This window comes from Aspergillus campestris (genome assembly GCF_002847485.1).
Source record: "Aspergillus campestris IBT 28561 chromosome Unknown P168scaffold_8, whole genome shotgun sequence".
Lineage (NCBI taxonomy): Eukaryota > Fungi > Ascomycota > Eurotiomycetes > Eurotiales > Aspergillaceae > Aspergillus > Aspergillus campestris.
In genome coordinates, this window is record NW_020194343.1 from 1051421 (window position 1) to 1077445 (window position 26025).

The following is a 26025-nucleotide window of genomic DNA, read 5'->3' on the forward strand; positions in this document are numbered from 1 at the left end:
TTTGTTGGCGGGTCGGTGATGGTGTAAGCGTAGGGTGTTCTATGTAGATTTATATAATCGCCAATTATATCTATCTTATTGTACTTGCATGTTTATAGGAAAGGGCAAGGAAATTCGCAGATGATAGAGCCATCTACACTATTGATCGTACCCCCAGGTCAAGTTTGAGTTGGTTTGTCCGTACTTCCTGTTTCTTCTTCTCAAAAGTCATTGATCGTTTGCGGAGGCAATAAAAAAGCAGTAACAGCAGTAAGTAAAGTAACCTTTTGTTTCTCTAGAAGAAAAAAATAAATGGAATACGTGGGGGAAAAATGCAAAAAGAGAAGCCCAACGCGGGGGTCGAACCCGCAACCTTGAGATTAAGAGTCTCACGCTCTGCCGATTGAGCTAGCCAGGCTAACTTGTTGAAACCAAAGAAAAACATTTAGACTTATCAGACATATTTACTATCACCTGTAAACTGTCACCCATACTAACTTAGGGCTGTTGCTCATTTCTGCCCAATTCAACTTATACTCTCAGCCTTGTCTTCACTTACCCCTCCTACATATCTCTCTCTATCACCCTCAATACAGCCCTACTTACAAAGCTCAAAATTGTCATATATGAAGTACCGATCATGGACCCTCTATCTGCCGCGGCAAGTGTCATTGCAGTCGTCCAGCTGACAGCAACCATTGTACAGCTATGTGGGGTATATGCCAGCAAAGTCAAGGATGCAAAGCAAGATATTCTCCGTCTTGGAGAGGAAGTTGACGCCCTTCGGAAGATACTTATCACGTTGCACGAATTTATGTCCGGGCCAGACGGCGCAGATTCCATCGTTCATGACGACCTACTCGCAAACATCGCAAGATGCTTTACGACGCTCTCCGGATTCGAAAAGAAGCTGGATCTGAAGACCACGCAGAAAGCTATTAGGAGGAAGCTTCATCTTCTCAAGTGGCCCCTTGAGCAGGGAGAGGCGGACAGGGTTATCGAACACATTGAAAGGTACAAGGCAATGTTCAGTTTGTCTTTGCTTATCGACCAGATGTAGGTTGCATGGTCCGAGTCCCGTTTCCTGCATGCTCTATGTGGCGCAGTGAAGTAATATATTATACTAGGAAGACTGCGCGCATCCTTGACAGGAAGCTAGACTTTGGCACCTTACGCACGGCGAAAGGCGCCGCATTCGATTCGTACGACAATTTGCATAAGGAGTGTCTCCCTGGAACACGGGTCGAATTACTAGACGAGATTGAAAGATGGGCTACCGCGCAAGATGGAAAATGCATCTTTTGGCTGAATGGCATGGCAGGGACTGGGAAATCAACCATTTCCCGAACCATTGCCAGCCGCCTAAAACGGCAGGGGCTACTCGGAGCCAGCTTCTTCTTCAAGAAGGGCGAGGAAGACCGCGGGACTGCCAAAAAACTGTTCCCGACGCTTGTGGAGCAGCTGGTTATTGGCTTGCCAGACATGGTCTCGGGTGTCCAAGCTGCAATCAAGGACGATCCCAATATTTCGGAAAAGGTGCTTAGGGAGCAATTCGAGAAGCTTTTCCTCCATCCACTGCTTGAAATTGGCCACAACTGGACAAAGACCATCACAAAGGTGATTGTAGTTGATGCGCTAGATGAGTGCGACCAGGAAGAATCTATACGGCATCTTCTCAGACTCTTGCCGCAGGTTCATCAATCAAGTTCGGTCCAAATTCGGTTCCTGCTGACCAGCAGACCCGAATTACCAATCAGATTAGGATTCAGCAGCATTTCTACCGATGTACATCAGGATTTGGTTCTACATGAGATCCCAGAACCAGTGGTTAGACATGATATCTCATTGTATATTGAAAATCGACTCGCGCTACTGAGACAGGAACGTTCACTTCCACTGGACTGGCCTGGTGAAGAGGCTACCCGGGCTTTGGTCGAGAAAGCCATCCCACTGTTCATTTCAGCATTTACCTTGTGTCTATTTATTGGTGATGAGAATTGGATCCCGGAAAAACGACTCAGGGCAATACTTGCCGACGAAACCACGTACCTCTCTAAAATGGATGGCATATACCAGCCAGTGCTACACCAACTCCTTACTGGCCAAGAGGAATCTGAGTCACAGCAGTTGGTTCAAGAATTCAAAGAGATAATTGGTGTTATTATCCTTCTTGCTACTCCTCTCTCTGTTAATAGTCTTTCTCGGCTTCTTGAAATGAGCAAAGATGACATTAACATTCGACTACGACGGCTTCATTCAGTTTTGAACATACCAAATGATACAGAGAAGCCCGTGAGGCTTCTTCACCTATCATTCAGGGATTGGCTTCTGAATCCTAAAAAAGAAAACAGTACATTCTGGATAGATGAACAAAGAGTCCACCGAACTCTCACTACACTATGCTTACAAAACATGAAGAAGAATTTGAGAAAGAATATCTGCGAGCTTCCAAGCGACGGTAAACTACGCAAAGAGATAGACATGCAGTCTGTGGATAACCATTTGCCATCAGATTTGCGTTACTCTTGCCGCTACTGGATACACCATTTAGTCCAAACAAAGGAGCCAGCCGCCGACGTATCCGGCATCTTTTCTTTCCTCGAGGAACAGTTTCTTCACTGGATAGAAGTCATGAGCATTCTGGGCTTCTTATCTGAAGCAATTTCAATGCTTGCGCTATTACAGTCGGTTGTACAGGTAAGCACCTGAAATAGAAATCATTTTACAGGAATAGTACAAGATGTACTAATTTCTCAATATAACAAGGATCCTGAGATGTCCGACAACATACGTGATATGAGACGTTTTGTTCTTCGAAATAGACATATTGCTGACGTCGCACCGCTTCAGCTATACGCATCTGGTCTCATATTTTCACCAGAATTGTCTTTCGTAAGAAAGACCTTTAGCAGTGAGTTCCCAGATTGGTTTCTCAGACCACCAAAAATCAGGCAAACCTGGACTGCAGAGATCCAGACTTTGGAAGACCACTTCAGTTCGGTTGGGGCGGTGGCATTTTCACCAGATAGTAAGGTGTTAGCCACTGGCTCCAGGGATCATACAATAAAGCTTTGGGATACTACCACTGGAGCCCTACAACAGACCTTAAAAGGTCATTCAAGATCGGTCATTGCTGTTGAATTCTCACCCGATGGTCAGTCACTAGTGTCAGGCTCGGACGATCATGTAATCAATGTCTGGGATATCTCTACAGGGGCCCTGCAGCACAGTCATAATGACTATACTAGAAAAGTTAGGACCATGAATATCTCGCCCAACGGTCATTTAATAGCATCTGGTACCAATCATGGTACAGTCTGGCTTTGGGATGCCAATACCAGAGCTATGAGACAAACGCTCGAAAGCCATACGGAGGAAATAGAAACTTTATCATTCTCACCAGATGGCCAATTGTTGGCATCAGGTTCCTGCGACGAGACGATTAAGTTATGGAATACTAGTACTGGAACCTTGAAAGATACTTTGAAAGGTCATGTCGATTGGGTTCTGACCGTTGCATTTTCACCAAACGGCACTTTACTCGCGTCGGGCTCCAGAGACGGCACCATAAATCTCTGGGTCGCCGCTACTTTATCTTTGAAGCAAACGATGAATACAAAAGGGTATCCCCAACAGACGGCAACCTATCAGGGTCGTTCCGTTGTGGCGGTGGCGATTTCGACAAACAGCCGAGTACTAGCGTCTAGTTCTGGGGATCGTATACTTATGATTTGGGATGTTACGACCGGTGCCGTACTACAAGTTTTAGAGGGCCATATGTCTACAGCTTGGGCAGTGAGGTTTTCACAAGATGGACAAATGCTAGCTTCAGGTTCTCATGATGGAACCGCCAAGCTCTGGGATATCACTACTGGATTTTTGGGGGAACACATGCAACAAAATTCACCAACAACACAACTGAATGCTGAAGCAAAGAAAATCCCCATAGACCATTCTGGTCAGGTTATAATTACTACAATCTCTCCAAATGGTCAGATACTTGCATCTGGTTCTGTTGATTACATGGTCAAACTTTGGAGTGTCACTACAGGAGCTTTGCTGAAGACATTACCAGGCCATCAAGATTGGGTCGATAAGGTTGCGTTCTCACCAAACAACCAATTACTAGCATCTAGCTCACGTGATGGTATAATTATGATCTGGGGAGTTACGGGAGACCTCAGACATACACTGGACCGCCAGCTAGACATGATTAACACCATGGTGTTTTCGCCTGATAGCAGACTGCTAGCGTCGGGATGTGATGACTGCACAGTCAAAATATGGGACACTGCATATGGGACACTGACGCAGAGCCTAGCAGTGAAAGAGTGTGTGAGATACATGACATTCTCCCCCCACGGCGGGTGTCTGGAAACCGACCAAGGAAGCCTTGATATTCAGTTTGAGTATGAGAATAGCCACCCTGATACAGTCCTTGCTGACAGCAGGAGTATGTCACTAATAAACGGATGGGTATACCTTGATGGTGTTAGGCTTCTGTGGCTGCCTTTTGAGTATCGTCCGATGTCCTGGGACAGTACTGGCTGTACCATCGCGCTTGGGTATTATTCTGGAGATATCTCTTTCATGGAGTTTCGCCCATGGTGATATTATGCGAATCCTTGTCTATTCGTGAATGCTATTTTCCGTGCTTGAGATCCTGATAGAAATTATGGGGCTGATGTCTATACTCTCATCTACCTACTGTCTGCTATAAATAATGTACATGCTAGCTCAACAATACTTAATCCATTTTGGTTTATTATACTTGCCTTTGCAATGAGCTATATTGGTTTGAGCTTGACTGATTTCATCCAGGCACCAATCCTTCCCATAAGTACATGGACTCTCCCATCCTTAATGGTGAGACATACATTGATACACGTCGTGGAAAATGGCATCTTAGTCATTTTTGTCAGTTTGCTAGTCTCTAGCTGTCTATCAGATCACAACGAGCATTAGAGCGCTGATCTACTGTTCAACTCCGCTGCCCTCTCCTTCATACTGCAGAATAAACATGAGTGCTCATGCAGCTACGATATCTTGTATAGTCGTGATCATGACAAAAAATCTATTTAATGTTCATCACTCGATAAAAAGAGCCACTGCTCTTATGATTTTGTTCTTGACAGGATGACATTTATATGGAGTTTAGATTATCCTCCTGATAACTCTATTCAGCTGCATGATGATAGTCCTGAGTTGAGACGAGACCACTATATAGAATCGGAAGTGCCTCTTTATGATATATTTACCTGGACAGATCCCGGTCTTTACCATTTGCAGGGCTGTTATGCTCCAAGATGTAGTATACCCAAATGGCAATTGAACAATACAAAATAACTCCATCCTCTTTCCGTCTTCAATATCAATCCAACTAAATCGCATCCATGAAAGTTCAGTCCATAGAACCTGGTATTCATCAAACGATATGAACAAATGGATATTGATGATGGAGATGGACGGAGACGATAGAAATGACTAGTCGCTTATATGATGCAGATCACGTGCCCGCTCCAGCCTCTGCCCCATCACGGCCGACGCCAATCCAAGCTCAACCGCCGCTCTGCAGCACATCTCTGGGAGCTCCTACCACCACTCCTGATCAACCTCCCTTTTCCCCGAAAGTCCTCAGTGCGCGTAGTGCGTACAATCCGCCACGATGAAGCTTGTTCGGTGAGTCTCAATTATTTGACAGAGAAAGAAGGAAGAAAGAGGAGGGAAGAAAAAGTGGTGTCCGCATGGCGAGAACTGTTGACAGTTCTGGACTTGATGGACGCACAGAATGTGTAAGAAGAGATTATCTAACAGCTTAATACAGATTCCTCATGAAATGCGCCAACGAGACGGTGACGATCGAGTTGAAGAATGGTTAGTCTTCTCTCCCTCCCTCACTTCCTTTCCTTTCCTTCCTTTCCCTCCATCCACTCCCCCCAATTCTAAACTTAACACTAACAAAAATACTAAAGGAACAATCCTCCACGGCACCATCACAACCGTCTCCCCCCAAATGAACACCTCCCTCCGCACCGTCAAAATGACCCAAAAAGGCCGCGACCCCATCTCCCTCGACACCATCAACGTGCGCGGCTCCACAATCCGCTACTACATCCTGCCCGACAGCCTGCCGCTTGATACCCTGCTCGTCGACGATCAGCCCAAGCCGAAGAATAAGGCGCGTAAGGAGGCGGACCGCGGTGGTGCGCGTGGTGGGCCTCGGGGTGGGCCGCGTGGTCGCGGGAGGGGTCGGGGACGGGGGCGTGGACGGGGTTTCTAGGCTGTTTCTTTCGCTGTTTCTTTCGCGGATTCTTTCGCTCTTTCGACCTTTCAGTTTACTCATTCGCCGCTTTTGTTTGGTTGATTGAATGGGCTGAATGGGTTTGAATGGATCGGTGGTGGTGGTGGTGGTGGTGGTGGTGGTGGTGGTGGACGGATGGACAATCCTGAGTCGGCTTACATGTGGATGTGGATGAATGATGGACGGTGGAAACGGTTGATAAAATCCCCTTGGACCATCACGGGTTCTCCCTTTTTCTTATTTCTTTTCTTATTGTGTTCTTCTCGTTCTACCATATGGTTCTGGAGTTGAGTGTCTATTATTTCATACTATTCTATCTACCATCATGATCTGTGTTCCTTATTCAAGCTTGGGTGGTATCTACAAAATACACTGATACAGTAGGTAGGTGTACAGTAGTCAAGATAGTATATCACATCGACATCAGGAATAGTGTATACCTACCCTAGGTGGATACATAGGTAATTGAACGAACAAGAACAACACAATGTAATTCCAGACAACCGGTCCTTATCTATCCATCTATCTATCATATCATACAGAAAGAATCAATCAATCAATCAATCAATCAATCAATCAATCAATCCATTGAAACAAACCCAAGCACCTAACCCTAAACAACAATGAAACGATAGAAAGACAATACAATGTAAAGATCACGCTAATCTGCACAATCAAATAACAATAACAATGACATGACAATAACAAAACAATAGGGGAATCAAAATCAAACAATCTGTTTGTCCCTCATACGTTGGAAAATGGGAAGATAAGGGGAATCAAATAAAGAAAAGGAAAGAAATTGGAATAAAATAAGATAAACAACCGACACCACTCCGTAACCGTACCGCCACCGTACATGAATCAAGTAAATGCAGATAATGCAGATAATACAGTGGGGAGAAAAAAATTGAAGGGGGAATAGCAGAAATTCGGAGACAAGATAATATGGAGGACAAAAAATCACCGCCATCGCGGCCGGTCGTCGACCTTGCTGTGATTCCCCGTCGCGCTGTCCCTTCCGGATCGCCCTTTGGGCATGGGGAGGAGACTGATGCGGCGGCTTCCTGAGTGGCCCAGGGCGGTTTCCGGACGGGCGGCCTTTGTCGGGCTGAGGAGGCCGTTGTCCGGGGCGTGGGACACGCTGCGGCCGAAGGATAGGCCGGCGTAGCTTTGGCGGTTGCGAGGGGTGTTCACCATGGTATCTGGTCCTAGGGGTCGGCGGAGTTTACTGTAGGGGGGCGGGTCGAGGAGGGAGCGGGACGGGGTGGGAGAGGCGCCTGGCGCGGGGCTGAGCGAGCCTAGCCGGCTGGATATGCGGCTGCGGGTCCGCGGGGGAGCTGGGGATACGGATAGGTCGCGACGGTTGGAGAAGGGGAGGGTGGAGGCGGGGCGGGAGAGGCGGTTGTTGCGGGATGGGAGGGGGCTAGGGGGTTGGAGGCGGGAGTGGCCGACGTCGAGGTCGTTGGTGTTCACGCTGCTACTCCATCGCGGGCGGTTCGCGAGCGCTGCTGGGATGGGCGGAGGGGCCCGTCGGGCGAGCGGGGTGGGCGTCGTGGCGCGGTAGCTGTGCTTGGACGGCGAGGTGACCGAGAAGGAGGACTTGGATGGAGATGCGGTGAAGGAGGGCTTAGGGATGGCTGATTTCTTCCCCGTCAGGGTCGCCGTGGCTTGGGGAATCCCCGAAAAGCGGCGGACCTTGTTCATGGTGGACCGGGCAGCTGAGCTCACGGAGCTCCCGCGCCGGCTGGATCCGCCCAGGGGCGTAGTCGATCCCTTCATGGCTGGGGTCATGACTACCGACGAGGCGGGGGAGCTGCCGGGCGAGTCGATGCCGCTGCCGGTGGCAGGACTGTCCGTGGTGAGGATGGTTGAGATCGAGTCGCGCATGTGCTGGCTGCGGGAGAGGCTGACATCCTCCAGCGAGGCGTCCATCACCCGCATGCTCGCCTTGAGCGCGTCGATGCGGGACGTCATGTCGGAGAGCAGCCGGATCGTCTCACCGTTGACGGTGCGCCGATCCTGGACCCCTTTCTCGATGATGGTGAGCACCCGCTCGATCGCCGGCACGTAGTGCTGCCTCTTGGCCTCATAGCTCTCGATCTTCTTGACCAAGTCGGCGGGGTTATGCAGATGGCCGCCGGTCTCGAGGCCTTCCTGCAGCTTGCCGATGCTGCGCTCGACGGATTCGAACATCTTCTGCGCCTGTCCGCCGGCCCCGCGGAAGACCAGGATCCACCGGTCCTCGCTCAGCTCGCGCCGCAGGGACTCGGCGTCGACCTCCAGCGCCCGATAACTCTTCTCGAGCCGGCTGCGTCGCTCCTCCAGCTCCTCGCAGGCGCTGGGGAAGATCGACTCGGCCCGGGACTGGAACATGGACATGCGCATGGGTAGGAAATCCAGCGAGGCGCGCAAGGGCTGGATGCGGGCGAACAGGGCAATCAGGTTCGAGTGATTCGTGTCGTCGTGGGGCGTTTGGATGATGGGGGTGGCTAGCGTCGGAGGCGCCGCGAGAATGGGTTCCATGCTGAGTCGCTTGCTCGACGCCGACGGGGTCTCCTCGACGATGGTCTCTAGCTCGTTGATGTCGACCCCCGAGTGGGACTCGGGTGCGGTCGACATGGTCATGTGCCGTTTCTCCTCCATCTCGAAGACGAGTCGGCCCAGGTCGTCGACCTCGGCGCCGACGTCGCCCAGGACGCTGTTCCACAGCTCCTCCCACTCCATGGCCAACTCGACTTGCTCCTTGACGGCGCGGAGTCGCCGTTTGATCTGCCCCCAGTTCTGGATGACCGAATCCATCTGCAAGACGATGATATTCAGGCTCTCGGGGCCGACGTCGTTGATGTCGTCGCGCAGCTGGACCTCCTCGATGGCCTTGACGTAGACGTTCACCAGGCTCTCGAACCGCGTGATGGCCTTGTCGACGCTCTCGAGGCCCTCGCGCCCGCCCGCGGCGGCCCACTCGACGTCATCCTCGGCGTCCAAACCGCCGAGCACGTCGGAGGCCTTTCCGATCCAGATCTTGATCTGTTCCGCGGCGGATGTGAGGGCCTTGACGGCGGACGGGGCGGTGGCGATGCCGGCGATGGTCGATTCGAGCGAGGAGGGTTGCGGTAGACTGACGGAGGTGAGTTGGGAGATTTGGTTGCTGAAGGAGGAGCGGCCGAACGAATAGATGGAATCGGTGCGGCTCGCGCGGGCGGGGTTAAAGGAGGAGGAGGCGCTCGAGGCCGGACGCGACGGTTGGTCGTCTTTCGGGGGCGGGGGCGGGGGCTGATGCCCGTCATTCTCCCTGGTGGTTTGGACGTACTTCTCGAAGTCGGTCTGTTCGGGCGCGTTAGAATCGTCAGCAGAAGCGGGGCCTGGCGGCGCCAGCGCGGGCTCTTCTATCACAGACATGGCCGGTGGGGTCTGCCTGATTTCTTCGTCCGGGGAGGTCGACTCTGGCGGACGGAATTCCAGCGGCGGTTCTAGCGTCCGTTCGGGTGTCTCCGAAGGGGTCTCCGAAGGGGTCTCCGAAAGGGTCTCCGCGGGGGTCGGTTCCTGCACCGACGGTGCGTCTGGGGCGCCCGGCTCGACCACTTCCCAGATGTCCGGGTCGAGATCCTGCTCGTTGGGAGGGTGTTCGCCTAGCGACGCATTCCAGGCCTTGCCCTTCCTCACGACCCTCACCGAGAGATCCTTGTGTAGATTGTCGAGCTCCTTGATGTGTTCCTGGGGGATGCGACCGACGGCACCGGGGTTGCGCGATCGCGCGGAATTCTTGTGACTGCCGTCTAGTTGCTTGACGCGAGCGGCGAGACCTGGGGACAGGCGACGGAGGATGGAAGGGGGGATGAGGGATTTTTCGGATGCCGGCTGATTTGGATTGGGACTGGGACTCCGACTCCGACTGGGACTGGGACTGGTGTTGCGATCGTCTCCGTGGCTACTCCCTAGACTCCGGAGACTTCGTAAGGAGGATTTCGCTTTGACGCGTGACGGTCGTGATAGCTCATCGGGGGGAGAGAGAGCGAGTGCGGGGGGAGGCGGCGGCGGCGGCGGAGGGAAGGAGAGAAGCGACGTGGACGATGCGTTGTCGTAATCGTAGTAGTCTTCTCGGAGGTCGGGACGGATGGGCGCAGCAGTGGCGGCGGTCGACCCGGGTGAGATGGGACTATGATGCATGGGTCCGGTATCCACGGATGGACAGGCTCACGCTAGAGTTGGGGGGGAACGCGGGTTATGGAATGCCGGACAGGTGTTGGGAGGCGTTCTTGAGGACCCTAGGGTATCCTATGGTATCCTAGAGGATCCTAGGGTATGTTGTCCCTTCGTTCCCCTGATTGAAGAGTGGATGAGTGGAGGGGGAGGTGGTTCTTATTGGCGGGGGACCCCTGAGGGTGGAGTTGTTCTTTTCTTTTATTCTCTTGTCTGTTGTCTGTTTCTGTTGTCTGGTTCTGTCGTCTGGTTCTGTTCATTGAGGGGAAAGAAGAGAGGAAAGAAGAAGAAAGAAAGGTAGAGACGAAGGATAAAGATGAAGAGGAAGAAGAGAGGGATAGGAAGGGATCGGCCAGATGTCTGAAGTGTTTGAGGAGAAACCAGGGTTGACCGTTAGGCGGTAACATTCCATACAGCCCTGACAATACCGATCCTCAGGCGGAGATTCAGTCGGAGTATGTCGGATCATTATACTTATCAACATGAATATATCATTGTATCATAGGATATATCTCTTGTACCATAGATTGTAGAACTCCTTTGAATCATAGAATATAGAAATCCTTTGAATTCAACTCAAGTGGAAGTGCGGCCCGATCCGTGTGCCTGTTCAGGTACGTTGATATAGACATTTCTCTATAGAGTCACGATCTGTCTCAGTTAGATAGTTGATGATTACAATATGGACAACCACTATTCTACTATGATACTACCTTGTCAGCCAGAAAGAAACGAAGAATCATATAGATATACGATATACCATGGACTATCCAGGGAGTATAAACCTGACGAATGCTAGTCAGTAGTGTCGATCACTAGTCTAGCGGTTAAACCTCACCAATGACACCCTCTTCTTATAGAACAGAAGCACAATGACATATTCAACTCTCCAGTATATACACCTGTATATACCCACACTGACCTATATCTACTCGTCGCCGTACGGATTCCCCAGAACCCTCTCTGCAAACTCCTCCCCCAGGACCGTACTATGAGCCCACGGCTTCTGCCGAATCTCCTCCTTCACGACCCCCGCAAAACACGCGCTCCATCCGGTCCGGGGATATTGTCGGATTACCTCTTGTATGGTGTCTTCGTGGAGGAGATGGGCGTGTTTGCCGGTGTTGTCTGATCATTCTATTAGTGACTCTCAACCCAGTATAGAACTGGGGACAAGACGACAATATATACCTATATCCATATCCATATCCATATGTAGATATAGATATAGACATAGGCATAGATACAGATAGATATAAAATAAAGTAAACTCACCAAAAATAGTCCCCAACTGCAACACCCCCCCAAGAGCCGTAATCCACCCCACCTCACACAAATCCTGATGTCTCACAATAGCCTCAACAACACTCTCCGCCTGCTCCTTACTCGCCACCCCTTCCACCCCAGCATCCCCCCCATCCCCCAACAACACCCCTAAAGCCCGCACCCCACCCGCAAACTCAAAACTCAGCCTCGTCCCCCGCATATTCTCCTCCGTCGTGCCAATATCGTGCAGCATGCACGCCAGGAAGAACGTTTCGTCGGAGAACCCCGCCCAGCCTGGGCTGGACTCGTCGCCGACGCCCTGCGAGGACAGGTATTGCTTCATGGCGAGTCCGTAGTGGTAGACGCGGAGGCTGTGCTGTAGGGTTTGGGTTGGGAGGTGGGACTGTGCGTAGGAGAGGATGCGTTGCGCGAGGGGGGTGGTGGGGATGGGTGTTGATGTTAGGTGGAGGGGATGGGGGGTGACACCCTTTTGGGTTACTGGGTCTGTGAATTTGGTGGATGAGGCGGGGATGGCTGTGAAGCCGTGGGTTTGGATGGGGTTGGGGTTGGGGTTGGGGGCTTGGGTTGGGGTGGTCATTTTAGTTGGTTCTTTTGGACTTGGCTGTTTAGAGAGGATGGTGATGGTAATGATGATGTTGAAGAAGAAGAGAAGAAGAGAGGATTATGATGGTTCACTTCATGAGCAAGATGAGGGCAAGCACAACTGACTTGTGTAGCAGTGGACGTCATTTATCGCTATTACTACGTCATGTGTATCCCAATTTCTATACGGAGTACTGCCAAGTGATTATATCCAACCAATGCAACGATATAACAATATGTAGTAATGCTATAGTAATATGTAATAAATGCAATGCTATAATCATATAAAACAATGCAAGTGATACCCTCGAAGCTATATACAAGAGACCAAGAGATCAATGCGAACCCCCCAAAACAACAGAAATAGAAATAGATCACACGAATTAGATGCAAATATTCAGCTCAGACGGTGACACCAATCCAAGTGAACAATAGAATGAAACAAAAGGAGGGACAGTCGATGCAGCCCGTAAGTATGTATATGAAAGAATCAGGTGAAGGGGGTATCAAATGGGCAGAAAGTAAACATGTATGCAACGCGAACAACATAAACCGATAGAAAGATAGATGCACTCATGCGAGATAAAGTCATGCAGAGATAGACTGCAGATCAAACTGCCATACTGTCAGCAGGAACACCCGCATCTGCAACGCCCTGCGGCTCCTGCCAGTCGCGCGTCAACTCCTCGCGCACCGCATGACACCAGCGTAGCAACGCAGCATCGAATTTCCTCCAAGCGTCATCATCGCCGCCATTGACGACGCCCATCACGTCCATCTTGAGCTTCGTCTCCCACCGGATCTCGGCGGCCTTGACCCAGAAGCGGAGATTCTCAGCGCAGCGGTACGGCTTCGCGACGTCCTGGTGGTATTTCTTGATCTCGCAGAACTGGCGCTTGGATTTCCGAATCGCCTGGTTGTGCGCGCGCACGAGTTCTCGCCCGTCGCGGAAGCGCTCCAGCAGCGGCGTCGGGAGGGGTCCGTCCTCTGGGGCAGTCCAGGCTGGTAGAGGGTTGTCGGTGTCTTCGATCAAACTGCGCAGGAAGGCTTCCTCGCGCTCGCGCTCTCGCCCGCTCCAGTCGCCCCGGGCCCAGGTCCACCCTTCGCGTTCTTTGGCCTCTGCCGCCTCGAGCTGGGATTCCTGTGCTAGAAGGTCGTGCACGCTTGACATCCAGCCTCGAATCGAGGACAGCTCGTCCTCGCGGAGCCCGTTCGCAAAGTTGCGCGACGCCCATCGCTTTAGCACCTCTAGAACGTTGAACAGATCTTGTCGGATCTCCCGCTCGCTCCGGATGGATGCCAGTCGCTCGGGCCGCTCGTGGGTCGTGTAGTAGATCTTCGCCGCGCGGATCGCGAGCGTGACGACGTCCAGAATCCGTAGACCGTAGATCTCATGCAAGCGCTGCGAGATGGGCTGCGCCGGCTCGCTGGAGGGCGACTCCTCATCCGCGCTAGGAGCACCATCAGGCGACAGACTGATGCGAGGCGGATTCATATCCGGGGGCAGACCCTTCTGCGCGACGATATCATCAATATTCCGCTTCGCCTTATCGAGCGAATGCACCAAGTCCCTCCTTAGCGTCATCAGATCCGGCGGCGGCGGAATATAATGAGTCTTAATGCTATACGTGCTGACCGTCGGCGGCAGCATCATCTCATCATGCCCGTCGAACCCATCCTCCCCCACATCCGAGATCTCCTCATCGGTAGTGGCACTGTCCGAGATGTCGTCGATGAACCGCGCGTTGGGCGTCAGCAGCATCCGCGCCCGATCTTCCGGATTTCTCTTCTTCTTCTTGTATTCCCGCGCGTGGCCGCCCTTGCCATCGAGCAGGCCCGTGCGCGCGAAGTAGTACTGCAGGTGGGCGATACTGCCTAGGCTCATGACGCTTTCGCGGTGGCGCGCGGAGTCGGCGAATTCGGCGCCCTGGGGCCGGATGTATCCGCGTCTCTTGGTCGAGATGGACACGGAGGAGCGGGCGTCGGCTGAGGTGGCGGATGAGGTTGAGAGCGAGGAGACCGTGGAGAAGGTCCGGTCTGGGGACGGGCATGAGGAGATGGCGGGTGTTGGGGAGAGGGACGGGGAGGGCGACGAGGCGCGGATGGCCGAGGATTCCATGTCGAGAAAGTCATCCATTGTGGCTCATTCCTTGGTATTGTGATGATGATTATTATGATTATAATTTTCTGGTGGTTGGTGGTGTGAACAGATCTCAGAAGCACGGTGGACGCGACGCCAAAATTGGGAGAGATAAGTTGTATCGCACGGTGGATTCGAGGGGGAGCGTGATCGTTGGGGCGACAACGGGTACTAGAAATACTCAATAGGGATTTCAATTTAATTACGCTGAGATGGGAAAGGCGACGATGATCGATCTGCTGGCAGAGGTGAATCCGAACAATGAAAGGGGGCGTACGGAGTGCTCCTCCCACTAAAAGGGGAGAAGCGGGTCGTATAGGTAGGCTAACGGCCTTAATTATATGCAGATATTAATAGAAGAAATGGAAAAAAGAAGGAAGACGGATGGAAGGAATTACCCATCACATTTCAGCCTTGATCCTTAACCCGTAACCCCTTAAAGTCAAGATTAGATTAATTTGATTGACCCTGATTTCTCACTACAGCCCTATCTGAAGCTCTCCATCTATACCTGTATATGCGTAGATGGAATGAGAGATCCATGTTTCTCCTTACATACCCGTCAGGCACAACCAAACTGTCATATTACTGGTACAGTAGTATATAATACACTAGAGAACCCGTTTTCCCACCTATAAACGCAGGATTCCTTAATTTGAAACGTCGGCATTGTGTATTATCCTGGTATGCAGCTCAAAATTACACCGTCCCACAACCGAGAAGACTTGCATAAGTGGATGACAGTCCCGCTATGACAGGCATAATCTAGGGATTATGATATTCAGACAGTGGAAGAGAATGATACAGAGTAGTCACTCTATCAATTATGATATATCATCTAGCGTATCGTCATTATACAGTGACATGAGAGGAATCATTCATATGCGTGACATCCAGATCAATCATATCTTGTTGTTAGAACAGGAATCTTTGCATTCAACAATCCATTCTCCCCCAGCGAGAATTATGTCGGACAATTATCGACTAATTTCTACAATTCGTCCAGCTCCCTATCTGGATAGAGATCTCCGGATAGTACGGAGTACGGAAGTGGACCTCCCTAAGCGACTTGTACAGTAACTGCCAACTGGACAGTTTTGTTCAGGGGACCCATAACCATTCGGCACGCTAGGCACCTGCGCTGCCGAGGTCCATCCTACTACTCCTTAGACACATCTACACAGCCCTCCTATAGTATTCTCTAACCCTATACACATTTTAATCATTGCAGAACAGGTCATAAATCATATACCAACACTAGTAACATAACAAAAATGCTGCGCTATAATCCAACAAAACCAAGACTGAAAACACCCACCACTTTTATCACGACATTCTGTACACAACATACAACCCTCAATTCAAATTATCATGCACCTTCAACTACCCGAACTATACTTATTCGCCGCATTCTCCAAATCGCCAACCTTATCCCGACCAAGTCCCAATGTCCGCCGCAGGTTGATCTCCTTGACAAGGAGACCGCGCTTCCTCCGTCGCGGGGGGTAGTTGATAGGGCTTTCGCCGCCCGTGAAGATCATTAAGTCGTAGATGAAGGCTCCGAACAGCATGCCGAAGATGTCAGCCACCCACGGCCCCCACACCCACCAGGCGTGGTACTCTCGGAACAGGTGGCCGCCCCATCCGGCCATTACGGCTACCAGGCGGGGGCCGAAGTCTCGCGCGCCGTTGAAGCATCTATCCGTTATCGTTAGCAATTAATCAAACTAGGAGTCAGGAGTCAAGATGGTAAAAGGATAACGTACCCTCCAGTGTTATACCCAAACGCCAAGCAAAGAATGGTGATCAGGATTCCCACAATAAACGCCTGCATACCCGCCCCAGGTGGCGCATTGGTGTCATCACCCAAGGCAAGAATCGTGCCCATGAGGATTGCACTGCCGAAGAACTCATTGAAAAACGCAGTCGCAGGGCTGACGAAGCTCTTCGGCTGAGTGAACATCGCCTGCGCCGCCGGGGACGCGTTCTGATCGACCTTGTTTTGCGCCGCCGTCAGCACAATCGCGTCGTGGTAGATGGCGTAGACGATGCCGCCGGCGGTGATGGCGCCTAGGAGCTGCGCGAGGACGTATGTCACGCATTTTTTGGCGGGGAACCCTCGCCACACGGACATTGAGATGGTGATTGCGGGGTTGAGGTGGCCGCCGGACACGCCGCCTGTCATGTAGATCGCGAGCATGAAGCCGAAGCCCCAGGTGACGCACTGCGAAACGAAAGATCCGGCTTGGCCCTGTGAGGTGACCCATGATAACGAGGCGCCTAGGCCGAGACTGACGGCTACTGTTACCTATTGACACAGTTAGTTAACTCTTCTTGATCAGTTATAAGTGAGGGAATTGAAAGAAACATACCCCAAGCCATTCCGCAAGCGGCTCACGCATATAATGCCGAATCTTGCACCAGGTGTTGAGGAATTCGCCTTCCTGGTCCTCGGCGGTAGTGTCCCGCTGCGGCCCAGTATCGGTACGGCCTTCCTGTGCATCCATAGCCTCCTGCTCCGTCCGACCCTCAGACTGCCCCGCCCTGGGATCAGCGGTGTTATCCTCCTCGCGGTCCTCAGGGAGAATGCCCCGGCGCATGCCGGGCCGCACCACGCGAGGCAGTGGCTGAGAGAGACTCCACACTGGGCCGTCGTCTTCTGACTTGGCCCCGTAATGGGGATTCATCGACTCGTACTCTGGCGAGATGTATTTGTTGCCCTGGTGCCAAGGGTTGTGGCCGGCGAGGGAGAATTGCGGCTGCATGCCGACGCTTGCTCTGCGATCGTGCTCATCGTGGGTGCGTGGTGAGGAGAGTCGTTCTCGGTAGCTGGGTTCTGTGGTTTGTGAGTATGGATCTTGATTTGGGGATTGGCTGATTGTAGTACCTCCTCCTTGGTTTTCCTTTTCGCCGTGACGAAGGGTTTCTTCGCTTTCGCCCATGTTGGTGTTGTTTCAGGTCGGTATCACAATGTTGTATAGAAAGTATATAAAGATGAGACAGGATATCAGCACGAAGCCGACACGAAATGAAGATGAAAGAATGAAAGAAGATATAATCTAATTAAAATATATTAATCTCAAACCAGCAGAGAATATTATAGTTACTACAACATCCTAAATCAAATAAACAAAGACCGACTCGCTTTTTATCCCCCGCAGGCACCCAATTGCGTCACATCGGAAAAAATCTCGGACAGCAGGTTCAAGCTCGGCACCGACTTTTCCAAGATTTTTCCAAGATTTTCCCGCTGTCGGGACCCAGCCAGCGTCACCGTCCGAACGGAATCTCCCACTATGGGGAGATCATGGCAACCAGTTCCCAGCGTGGCGAGATCCATGGCGTCATAATCCTCTAAGCGATCGCGGTTGACGGATTCCAAGCCGTCGCGGGAGGCGGAAGGCAACTGTCTGTATGTATGAACAGCATGTCTCTTGTCTCTTGCATAGAGGAGAAAGTGATATCGACAAATCGGCTCGAAGCTCGGCTACCTGGGGTCATTGTCTAGACAATGATATTCGCGAAGACGCAGTGCCGATCATCGGTTCGTCCAATATAATTCCGCATGGCTCAACGGGCCGAGAGCGTCTTTTCATACCTACTATGTCATTTAGTGTGATGAGGTCTTGGCTGGATCTTCCAAGTATGTACTACCTAGTTAATGAACTGAGTAGGTATTCCGATTGAGGCCAGGCGATGTCGCTTAAACTGGGATGGAGGAGTTGTCCGCGTGTGGCATTGGTGTCTATCTATTAGGTACTTTTTCGGCCCTGGTCTACTACTACCATCCTTCGATCGTGACAGAATCGCCACGCTCCAATTTGATGCCCACTTGGCTTTGCTATCTAACACAGATCTTCGTGTTTTGAAACTTTAATGAAAGCTTATATCTGATTAATTAATATAAGCCCATTTCTTGAGACCCTGAGATATTGATACTGATTGGATGCTGACTCCCAATCACAGACAGAGAATTAACATCTTGTTATATGCTGTTCATTTGTGTACATGATGGTTATATCTGTTCTTTGAGATTTTACTAATTGATACAACTGATGTTTCCGTTTATAGAGCCAATTCAGATTGAAGATCACTGAATCGAATTTAAATCTCACCGGACTCCAGACTCCAACTTCCATATAGGGCATTCTCGACTTGGCTGTCCTGTCCTGTTGGACATGGGGATACAGCACACACTTCTTCAAAATTTGTATAAACACAACGGAGGAAGAATGAAAAAAATAAGAGGGGAAAAAGAAGAAGGAAAAAGAAGAAGGAAAAAGAGATGGGCAATCTAAATCACCTCATCTCGCTCCCACCCGGTAGCCCTCAAGTTCTCAATCCCCTTACCCGGATGCGGCTTGGACGGATCCTTATATTTAGCCGTATAAGGATTAGGATCCATCTGCTGCAAATTGCCCAGAGTATGGTTCACCTCGCGGTGCTTGGCCTCATCCGCGCGGACATAATACAGCAGATCCTTGATTGTCCGCTGTCCCTCAGGCATCTTCCAGTACTGGATGGCGATCTCGGGCGCTTGCTCCTTCTCCCAATGGGGGAGCCTCCCCGCCTCGAGTTCCTCGATGGATCGCGTGTATGTGATGACGGCTTCTTCTTCGAGATACCCGACGAAGCGGTGGCAGGTGCGCGGGGACATCAGGTAGGAGAGGAAGAAGCCGTTGAAGAAGACGCCTTGCGCGCCGAGGACGAGGAGCCGCATGGTCCATTTTGGTTCGGAGAGTTTCATGAATGTTAGGAGGTGCATGCGCTCGTTGAAGGCTTCTTCGAGCAGGGTTTCGATCCTACGGGTGTCAGTTTTGATGATGGCTGGGGAATCAGGGCTGGGCTGGCTCACCATCCGTTGTCTCGCTTCATTCGCCTCAAACTTCTCAAGTGTCGGAGCATGCCGCCTACCATGCCGGGCACACCGGCCACACTCTCCAGGAAGATATACCGCGTGAGCCACTTCGACTCGGTCATCTGGAATCGGGGATCGCCCTCCTGGCCGGGCTTGGGGTGTTTGTACCCCGATACCAAGTCCATGCCCCAACGCAAAACCCGGACTGTCCCGAGAGCCACCCAATCCGACCAGTCTTTTGCCTGTCGATGAGCAATCGTGACGTGCTGCATCTGTTCCTCGGTGTAGCTGGTGCTATCAGTGACTGGCCCACATCGTCATCGTTAGAAGAGGATTGGATCGGAGCTTACACAGGATGTACCCAAACCGTCTCGACTTCTTCGATACGGGGCGCATCAGGAGCCGGGAAGAACTCCTTTATTTGGTGCCGGGGTGTCGAGGAGAGCAGACGGTGGTTGCGCGCGGGATGCTGATAGGTTTTGGCGGATAGTGGTCCTGGTAGACCCTTTGCCGCGGCGGCACTGGAGAACCCTCGAATTGCGACGGTTAGGCATGGCTTTGTGAGGGACGCTGCCCGGATGGGCGTTGTTGAAAGCAATAGACTCATGATGAGCTATGACAGCTGATGGATGCGATGCGATGCGATGCGATGGTCTATCGATGAGGATCACAGACGGTCAAGAGCAAGTGCGAGTAAGTGTATAGACAAGCAGATCGACGAACGTCTAAAACTGAAATTGAAGGGAGATAAGTGTAGGTTTGCAGTCACTTCATTGATGGGTAACATTCTTTTTCAGGCCTTTATACTACCTACTTATACTCAATACAACATTCGACGGATCCGGAACCAACACGAGCGGAACCACAACTAGGCCAGAAATCCTTTCAAGTCATCAGGAACCAGCATGCGCAAATTCCCTCGTCGACAGGACCCGATAGGACCCAGGAGGTCTTCAGCCACGGTGACCTGTAAGAGTGGGTATAGTTCGATGACCTCAACAAGCAAACGCCGATCGATCTGACTGGTGGGGTGCCTTAGGAACAGGACCCGTATAGTATATTTGGACATTCCCGCAAAGTCTATGACCACTGCAAGTGGACCCACGTTGGGGGCCTTGAATAGTAGACCTACTATTCAACACTCCAAGTGACAGCGAGTTCAACGATCTCTCCATTATCCATTTAGCAATGAATGCCACTGAGACTTATTCGATTATTTTCATGAAGAGTATTCCAAGGATGAGGTAATATTGACGGAAAGGGAAACGGGCAGGTGACCTCGGGAGAGATCGGGCTGCTCTGAGTCAACTCTCACGGGTTCTGCTTTGCCTTTCGGGCATCCCGAACGTTTGGGCCGTTCTCCCGTCTTGATTATACAAGTTTACTCACCGGAGGACGTATACTGCTTTCTTGGTTTCATTTTTTTTTTACTATTTCTTTTGTTTTCCGTGTGGGAATAGGATCCCTTCCGAGTGGCCATTTCCAGTGGCTGTAAGCATTCCTATCATGACAGGGATAATACAACTATGAAACGCATCTTCAATACTATGGGAAGATAAAGTAAGATGCGCCGCCGGCGTCATCGAGATATATCAACGTTCATCTCGAATAATACCATTGTAGAAGCCATCACCACCACAGGTCTTCATCGAATTGTCATTTGCAACGTACACAAGGCTAGAAGAGTAATCATTACCAAGATCAACTTGATTGAGCCGGCGCATCAAAAGCAGACTCGGACGTCCTCATCACACCAAAGTGGCTCTCCCCATCTCGCACATCTACCTCTCTCTTCTCCACCTTCACTACGTGGGCCATGCGCGGCCCTTTGTGGATATCTTTGAGCCAGTTCTGCAGGGACTCGCTGTCCCCTTGGGCTTCGCCTTCGACCTGTAGTTAGTAGAGGGTTAGTGGTGACTCTGCTAGGGGATAGAGTGATGGAGTCTACGTACTCGCCCGCAGCTGGTGTTTTTAACGAAGCCTTTTAGGTTATGATGTGTGGCTCGCTTTTGGGTAAAGTCGCTGATATTGATCAGTTTCTTGATCAGGTTGACTATGGCTAGGAGGGTTCTTACCGGAATCCGACGCCTGGATAGGACAACGACGTTAGAGATATGAGCGCTTTAAAGGAAGTTCATATCGCGTATAGTCAAGTATTTGTCCTACCTTGCACCGTCCCGTGGACTTTGTATGCGATCTGGATGTGTCAGTGAGACTCGAAGTGTATATGCGAACCCGACGATGTGCGGAGATCTATAGCGAATGCAGACGATGAACGCGAACTGGAGAGACAGGACCATACCCGCTGAGATGACATATTCGATGGTGATGCTTCGTTCAATGCCTGTATCTATCTGTCTTACCTTACACAACTATCTGGTAAGAGAGATGGACAAGGTGGTGTTGATAATGAAGTCATGCTGGTTAGTCAACCAGGCTATCCTTCCCGATATAGATTCGACCCAATCGGGTAATTACCGCCAAGACTTCCGTATTGGGCAGAGTAGCTGATTCAGCTGTCAACTGGCCGAGGCAGTAGGTGCCTGAGGATGGCGCCGATTGATCTTGAATTTCAGGTTGATAATTGTTGACATGAAGGTATAAGATGATCAAAATCGGATCGTCTTATTGTTTCCAGCAGAATCAGCCCCCAGCAGACAATCAAATCTATTTCGGTCTCACAACTCCAGTGCGAGGTAAACCAATGACAGGCCTCCACTGTCGTCCCCCCTGACCCAATGATTCTCTCTCCACAATCTCACGAACCCACCTGTCCATCTCTCACCACCGCCGGTCTTGCTCCGCATTCATTATCACTTGAGGGGCTGGCTACGCGATGAAGTGCTAAGATGACCTTCTCAATGCTGGCATGGTTCCGGCAATTATACTCCCTTGACACCCTCGACACTCGTTTCACAGCCTCCGCAAACACCCCTCTCAAGGCCGCCGCGGATTCTCGCCCGTCCAAAGATGCCCGCGCGAACAGCATAGCCAACAATGCGGCTCCCTCCAAATGGGGGACGCTCGAATTTTATGTCTACTATATGGTATTTCTCTTTGCGATACCGTGGATGTTCAAATCGGTGATTGAGGTCTCTCAAGGTAGAATCCCCTCGCTGAGAGGAGATGAGCGGAAACTAAATCACGTCTTAGAAAGTCATCCTACCTATGCGACTTACGCCAACCTGCTGTCGGATGGCTGGATATTTGGCCGTAAAGTGGTGAGTCAAGATTTAATAGCCGTGCCCTTTATACTTGACTAATGCATGATGTGTTTCTAGGACAACTCCGATGCGCAATACTCAGGCTTCCGCGATAACGTTCCCTACCTCCTGATTCTCCTGGTGGCTCACCCGGTGCTTCGACGCGTATACGAACTTTATACCAGACCTCTTGACGCGGACAGTCCGAAAGAGAGCTCGACCGCCATCAGCGGAGATGTCAGACTTCGCCAGCGGGTGACGTTCGACCTCTATTTTGCGCCGATCTTCCTGTTCGCGCTGCACGGTATCTCTGCCCTCAAAGTCCTGGGAATTCTGTATACCAACTACAAGATCGCCAAAACCCTTCCGAAGAAGTATATCCCCGCCGCAACATGGGTGTTCAACATTTCGACGCTGTTCGCCAACGAGCTCTGCCAGGGGTACCCCTTCGAGCGCGTCGCAGCGCTTTTTGCTTCTCCAACGGGACCCGAGGGGCACGAGGCAGCCTTGATACTATGGGGTCGATATCTCGATAGCTTTGGCGGCTTGCTGCCTCGATGGGAAATCCTCTTCAACATCACGGTCCTGCGACTGATCAGCTTCAATATGGACTACTACTGGAGCTTCAACTACCCGTCATCCAGCCCCATCGAAGTAAGTTACTCCCCTGCAACATACGACGTCCTCAATCTAACAAACATAAGAAGAAACAACTTGATCCAGCCTCGCTGTCCGAACGCGACCGCATCACCATCCCCGCAGAACCGTCCGCTTTCAACGGCCGCCACTACCTCGCCTACACCCTCTACGCACCGCTCTACCTAATCGGCCCGATCCTCACCTTCAACGACTACATCTCGCAACAGCGACACGCCCCCCCATCCCTCACTAAATCCCGCATCATCCTCTACGGCACCCGCGTCCTCCTCACCATGCTCTCCATGGAAATGATCCTCCACTTCATCTACGTCCAAGCCATCTCCAAAGCCTCCCCCAACTGGTCCTCCTACACCCCAGGCCAACTAAGCATGCTCGGCTTCTTCAACCTGCACATCATCTGGCTCAAGCTGCTCATCCCCTGGCGCTTCTTCCGCCTCTGGGCCCTCGTCGACGGCATCGATCCCCCAGAGAACATGGTCCGCTGCGTCTCAAACAACTACTCCGGCTTCGCCTTCTGGCGCGCCTGGCACCGCTCATTCAACCGCTGGATCATCCGCTACATCTACATTCCTCTCGGCGGGGGCAGAAGAAGCAATAGCGCCGGTGACACAGGCAAACCCGCATCCCCCCTCGCTTCCATAGCCCGCCAGATCTTCAACTTCCTCGTCGTCTTCACCTTCGTCGCCCTCTGGCACGATATCAACCTCCGTCTGCTCATGTGGGGCTGGCTCATCACGCTGTTCATCCTCCCTGAAGCGATCGCCACGCTCCTCTTCCCTGCTCGTCGCTGGCGCTCCCGTCCGACAGCCTACCGCGTCCTCTGCGGCGTCGGCGCCGTCGGCAATATCCTCATGATGATGATTGCTAACTTGGTTGGCTTCGCCCTGGGAATTGACGGCTTGAAGGGCTTGCTGTCTGGTATGCTGGGGTCGTACTCGGGACTTGCTTACCTTGTTGCTGCGTGTGGGGCGCTGTTCGTGGGTGTCCAGGTGATGTTTGAGATAAGGGAGGAGGAATTACGTGCTGGTGTTAATATGAAGTGTTGATTGTTGTTGATTGTTGGTTTGTTGATTATATACGTGCATAGCTATAAGGATCCTTCATACGGTTGTATAGATGTGGTATTAAGATATAGTATTCATTGGTATCATTATAATAATATCTGCTATTCTGTTTCACCCCGTAAGGTGAACTCAAAGCGAACTCGTACATATTAGACTAACCACGGTATGAATAAAGAACGCCCCCCTTGGGTACTTCCGGATACCGGCACAGATATATAACCGCAGGGATCCCATCAACCTGAACAGGCTTCCGACGACCCTTCAACGAGAGAGTCAAGAAGCCTAGTAGACCCGACTCCCTCCGCCTGCCGACTGTCAGAGGACTAGTATTCCTCAACGGCAATAACATCCCCGGTGTGCTGTAACTTCGATTCCAGCGACGGACAGCATATGCGCTGCTGATGAGGTGCTGGTGTAGCCATCTGCTCGTTACGCGACGAGGCAGGCGATGTCCGCGTTGGAACGATATCCGTGTCGTGGCGCACCGAGGAAGAATAGCGGGTGTGTAAGTATCCCTGTACACATATACATATATATGTATACACCCATAAAGATACAATCGATAGCGTTGAAGAAACTCGCCCGATCCTAGCGAAGTACTTCGACATCACAAGCGCAGCACAAGCCACTAAAAGAACGCCCCACACCTCGAATCCTCATGGACCTTATAACAATCAAGCCCACAAGTCCGCTGATGGCAGTTCTTGCACCTGATCTTGCCCCAGTACCCGCACATGCAGCAGAAGCGGCGCGGCGATTTATTCGTCAGGGGTGGGCCGGCGCGGGCGGCGTGGTAGGAAAGAGGTGGTTCGGCGAGGAGGGCTTGCATGATGCGGTCGGAGGGGCTGAAGGGATGTATGAGCGGAGGAGGGGGTCGTTGTCGTGTTCGGATGTTATGAGTTTTGCGGGGTTGGGGCTGGGGTCGGAGTCTGGTTTGTCGCCGTCGCCATCTGTGGAGGCTGTTGTGGAGGCTGTTGGGACCGCGCTGGGTGTTGCTGGGGTGGTGTGTTTCTTTTGTCGGGACGATGATGGCTCAGGCTTTGAGGCTGTGGCAGGCGTGGAGCTCCGTCTGGAGGAAGAGGGTTTTGTGAGTCGGGATACTTGCGCCGGGGCGGGACGCTGGGTGGCGGTTTGCGCGGCCTGAGCCTGAGCAGCTTCTTCGTCGTCGAGGTGGTTGCGGAATGTTTTTTGAGATTGGAGGATTCGGCGCACGTTCGATGTTACCTTGCCTCTTGTTCCTGCGTTTGATGTGGATGTTAGTTCCTTTACTTCCTCTTTGTCTAGCGAGATGAAAAGTTGAGGGTTGATGAAGACTAACCTCGGCCGCTGGCATCCTTCTGCTGCTTCACCGGGATGGGAATGCTGACATCCTTGTGATTTTCCCGGTCCAGCTCAGCCAGATGACGCACGATGGCGTTGTTCTGTCGCGAGGAAAGGTCGGCGCGTCCTGGGTCGCGAATTCCTCGCTTTCTACCCACGGCGGGCGTGATGGCTGCCTTGGCTGGGTCGAAGCCCCTGTCGCGTCTGTCTGGAACGTAGGTCCATCCCGGAGTTGCGTGGCTCGAGGAATTTGGGAGGAGTTCGATGGAATACATGATTTCTCCTGAAATGGCAGTTCGGAGTTGAGGGCTGGAGTGGTTGAGGGTCTTGGGTTATCGGAGGACTGATTTGGATGGATCGCCGAGTCCGTGTTTGGCTTGTTTGCACCAATGACACAGCGCCACCATATACGAAGATTGATACGCCAT

General features: G+C 51.5%; 11 protein-coding genes and 1 non-coding gene across 12 annotated transcripts; 4 read left to right on the forward strand and 8 right to left on the reverse strand.

The window, feature by feature from the left end:
* Window positions 1-324: 324 nt before the first annotated feature.
* P168DRAFT_t115 lies at window positions 325-397 on the reverse strand. Its single transcript has one exon. It is a non-coding gene; the product is annotated as a tRNA-Lys (tRNA).
* A 222-nt stretch (window positions 398-619) lies between these two features.
* On the forward strand, window positions 620-4721 carry P168DRAFT_271285 (WD40 repeat-like protein; the record flags this gene model as incomplete). Its single annotated transcript, XM_024835254.1, has 3 exons — window positions 620-993; window positions 1107-2676; window positions 2746-4721. The coding sequence occupies 3 exons, from the start codon at window positions 620-622 to the stop codon at window positions 4588-4590; spliced, it is 3789 nt and encodes a 1262-aa protein (XP_024691845.1). The 3' UTR covers window positions 4591-4721.
* An 831-nt stretch (window positions 4722-5552) lies between these two features.
* Window positions 5553-6259, forward strand: P168DRAFT_271290 (mRNA splicing protein SMD1; the record flags this gene model as incomplete). The annotated part of the gene is made up of 3 exons (XM_024835255.1): window positions 5553-5658; window positions 5804-5853; window positions 5952-6259. Exons 1-3 carry the CDS (start codon window positions 5645-5647, stop codon window positions 6257-6259), a joined length of 372 nt encoding a protein of 123 aa, XP_024691846.1. The 5' UTR covers window positions 5553-5644.
* Window positions 6260-6821: 562 nt separating this feature from the next.
* Window positions 6822-10933, reverse strand: P168DRAFT_271291 (KAR9 family protein). Its single transcript, XM_024835256.1, has one exon. The coding sequence runs from the start codon at window positions 10448-10450 to the stop codon at window positions 7244-7246; it is 3207 nt and encodes a 1068-aa protein (XP_024691847.1). The 5' UTR covers window positions 10451-10933; the 3' UTR covers window positions 6822-7243.
* A 156-nt stretch (window positions 10934-11089) lies between these two features.
* P168DRAFT_180355 (putative urea hydro-lyase/cyanamide hydratase) lies at window positions 11090-12554 on the reverse strand. The gene is made up of 4 exons (XM_024832948.1): window positions 11759-12554; window positions 11406-11611; window positions 11197-11268; window positions 11090-11134 (listed from the first exon to the last, which is right to left on the reverse strand). The coding sequence occupies exons 1-2, from the start codon at window positions 12345-12347 to the stop codon at window positions 11412-11414; spliced, it is 789 nt and encodes a 262-aa protein (XP_024691848.1). The 5' UTR covers window positions 12348-12554; the 3' UTR covers window positions 11090-11134; window positions 11197-11268; window positions 11406-11411.
* Window positions 12555-12657: 103 nt separating this feature from the next.
* On the reverse strand, window positions 12658-14773 carry P168DRAFT_291387 (uncharacterized protein). Its single transcript, XM_024837404.1, has one exon. The coding sequence runs from the start codon at window positions 14487-14489 to the stop codon at window positions 12963-12965; it is 1527 nt and encodes a 508-aa protein (XP_024691849.1). The 5' UTR covers window positions 14490-14773; the 3' UTR covers window positions 12658-12962.
* Window positions 14774-15871: 1098 nt separating this feature from the next.
* On the reverse strand, window positions 15872-17257 carry P168DRAFT_238325 (putative aquaglyceroporin; the record flags this gene model as incomplete). Its single annotated transcript, XM_024833610.1, has 3 exons — window positions 15872-16190; window positions 16259-16800; window positions 16865-17257. The coding sequence occupies 3 exons, from the start codon at window positions 17255-17257 to the stop codon at window positions 15872-15874; spliced, it is 1254 nt and encodes a 417-aa protein (XP_024691850.1).
* A 507-nt stretch (window positions 17258-17764) lies between these two features.
* On the forward strand, window positions 17765-18664 carry P168DRAFT_291389 (uncharacterized protein). Its single transcript, XM_024837405.1, has one exon. It carries the CDS (start codon window positions 18206-18208, stop codon window positions 18359-18361), a length of 156 nt encoding a protein of 51 aa, XP_024691851.1. The 5' UTR covers window positions 17765-18205; the 3' UTR covers window positions 18362-18664.
* Window positions 18665-18786: 122 nt separating this feature from the next.
* Window positions 18787-19957, reverse strand: P168DRAFT_238378 (alternative oxidase; the record flags this gene model as incomplete). The annotated part of the gene is made up of 3 exons (XM_024833614.1): window positions 18787-19294; window positions 19348-19638; window positions 19701-19957. 3 exons carry the CDS (start codon window positions 19955-19957, stop codon window positions 18787-18789), a joined length of 1056 nt encoding a protein of 351 aa, XP_024691852.1.
* Window positions 19958-20863: 906 nt separating this feature from the next.
* On the reverse strand, window positions 20864-21926 carry P168DRAFT_328309 (acylphosphatase). Its single transcript, XM_024841342.1, has 5 exons — window positions 21653-21926; window positions 21517-21547; window positions 21426-21438; window positions 21303-21372; window positions 20864-21240 (listed from the first exon to the last, which is right to left on the reverse strand). Exons 1-5 carry the CDS (start codon window positions 21665-21667, stop codon window positions 21052-21054), a joined length of 318 nt encoding a protein of 105 aa, XP_024691853.1. The 5' UTR covers window positions 21668-21926; the 3' UTR covers window positions 20864-21051.
* Window positions 21927-22128: 202 nt separating this feature from the next.
* On the forward strand, window positions 22129-24380 carry P168DRAFT_255464 (putative glycerol:H+ symporter (Gup1)). Its single transcript, XM_024834463.1, has 4 exons — window positions 22129-22452; window positions 22504-22571; window positions 22632-23207; window positions 23258-24380. The coding sequence occupies exons 1-4, from the start codon at window positions 22200-22202 to the stop codon at window positions 24257-24259; spliced, it is 1899 nt and encodes a 632-aa protein (XP_024691854.1). The 5' UTR covers window positions 22129-22199; the 3' UTR covers window positions 24260-24380.
* A 662-nt stretch (window positions 24381-25042) lies between these two features.
* P168DRAFT_319790 (putative HIT finger domain protein) lies at window positions 25043-25872 on the reverse strand (the record flags this gene model as incomplete). The annotated part of the gene is made up of 2 exons (XM_024840312.1): window positions 25043-25515; window positions 25596-25872. 2 exons carry the CDS (start codon window positions 25870-25872, stop codon window positions 25043-25045), a joined length of 750 nt encoding a protein of 249 aa, XP_024691855.1.
* Between the last annotated feature and the right edge of the window lie 153 nt (window positions 25873-26025).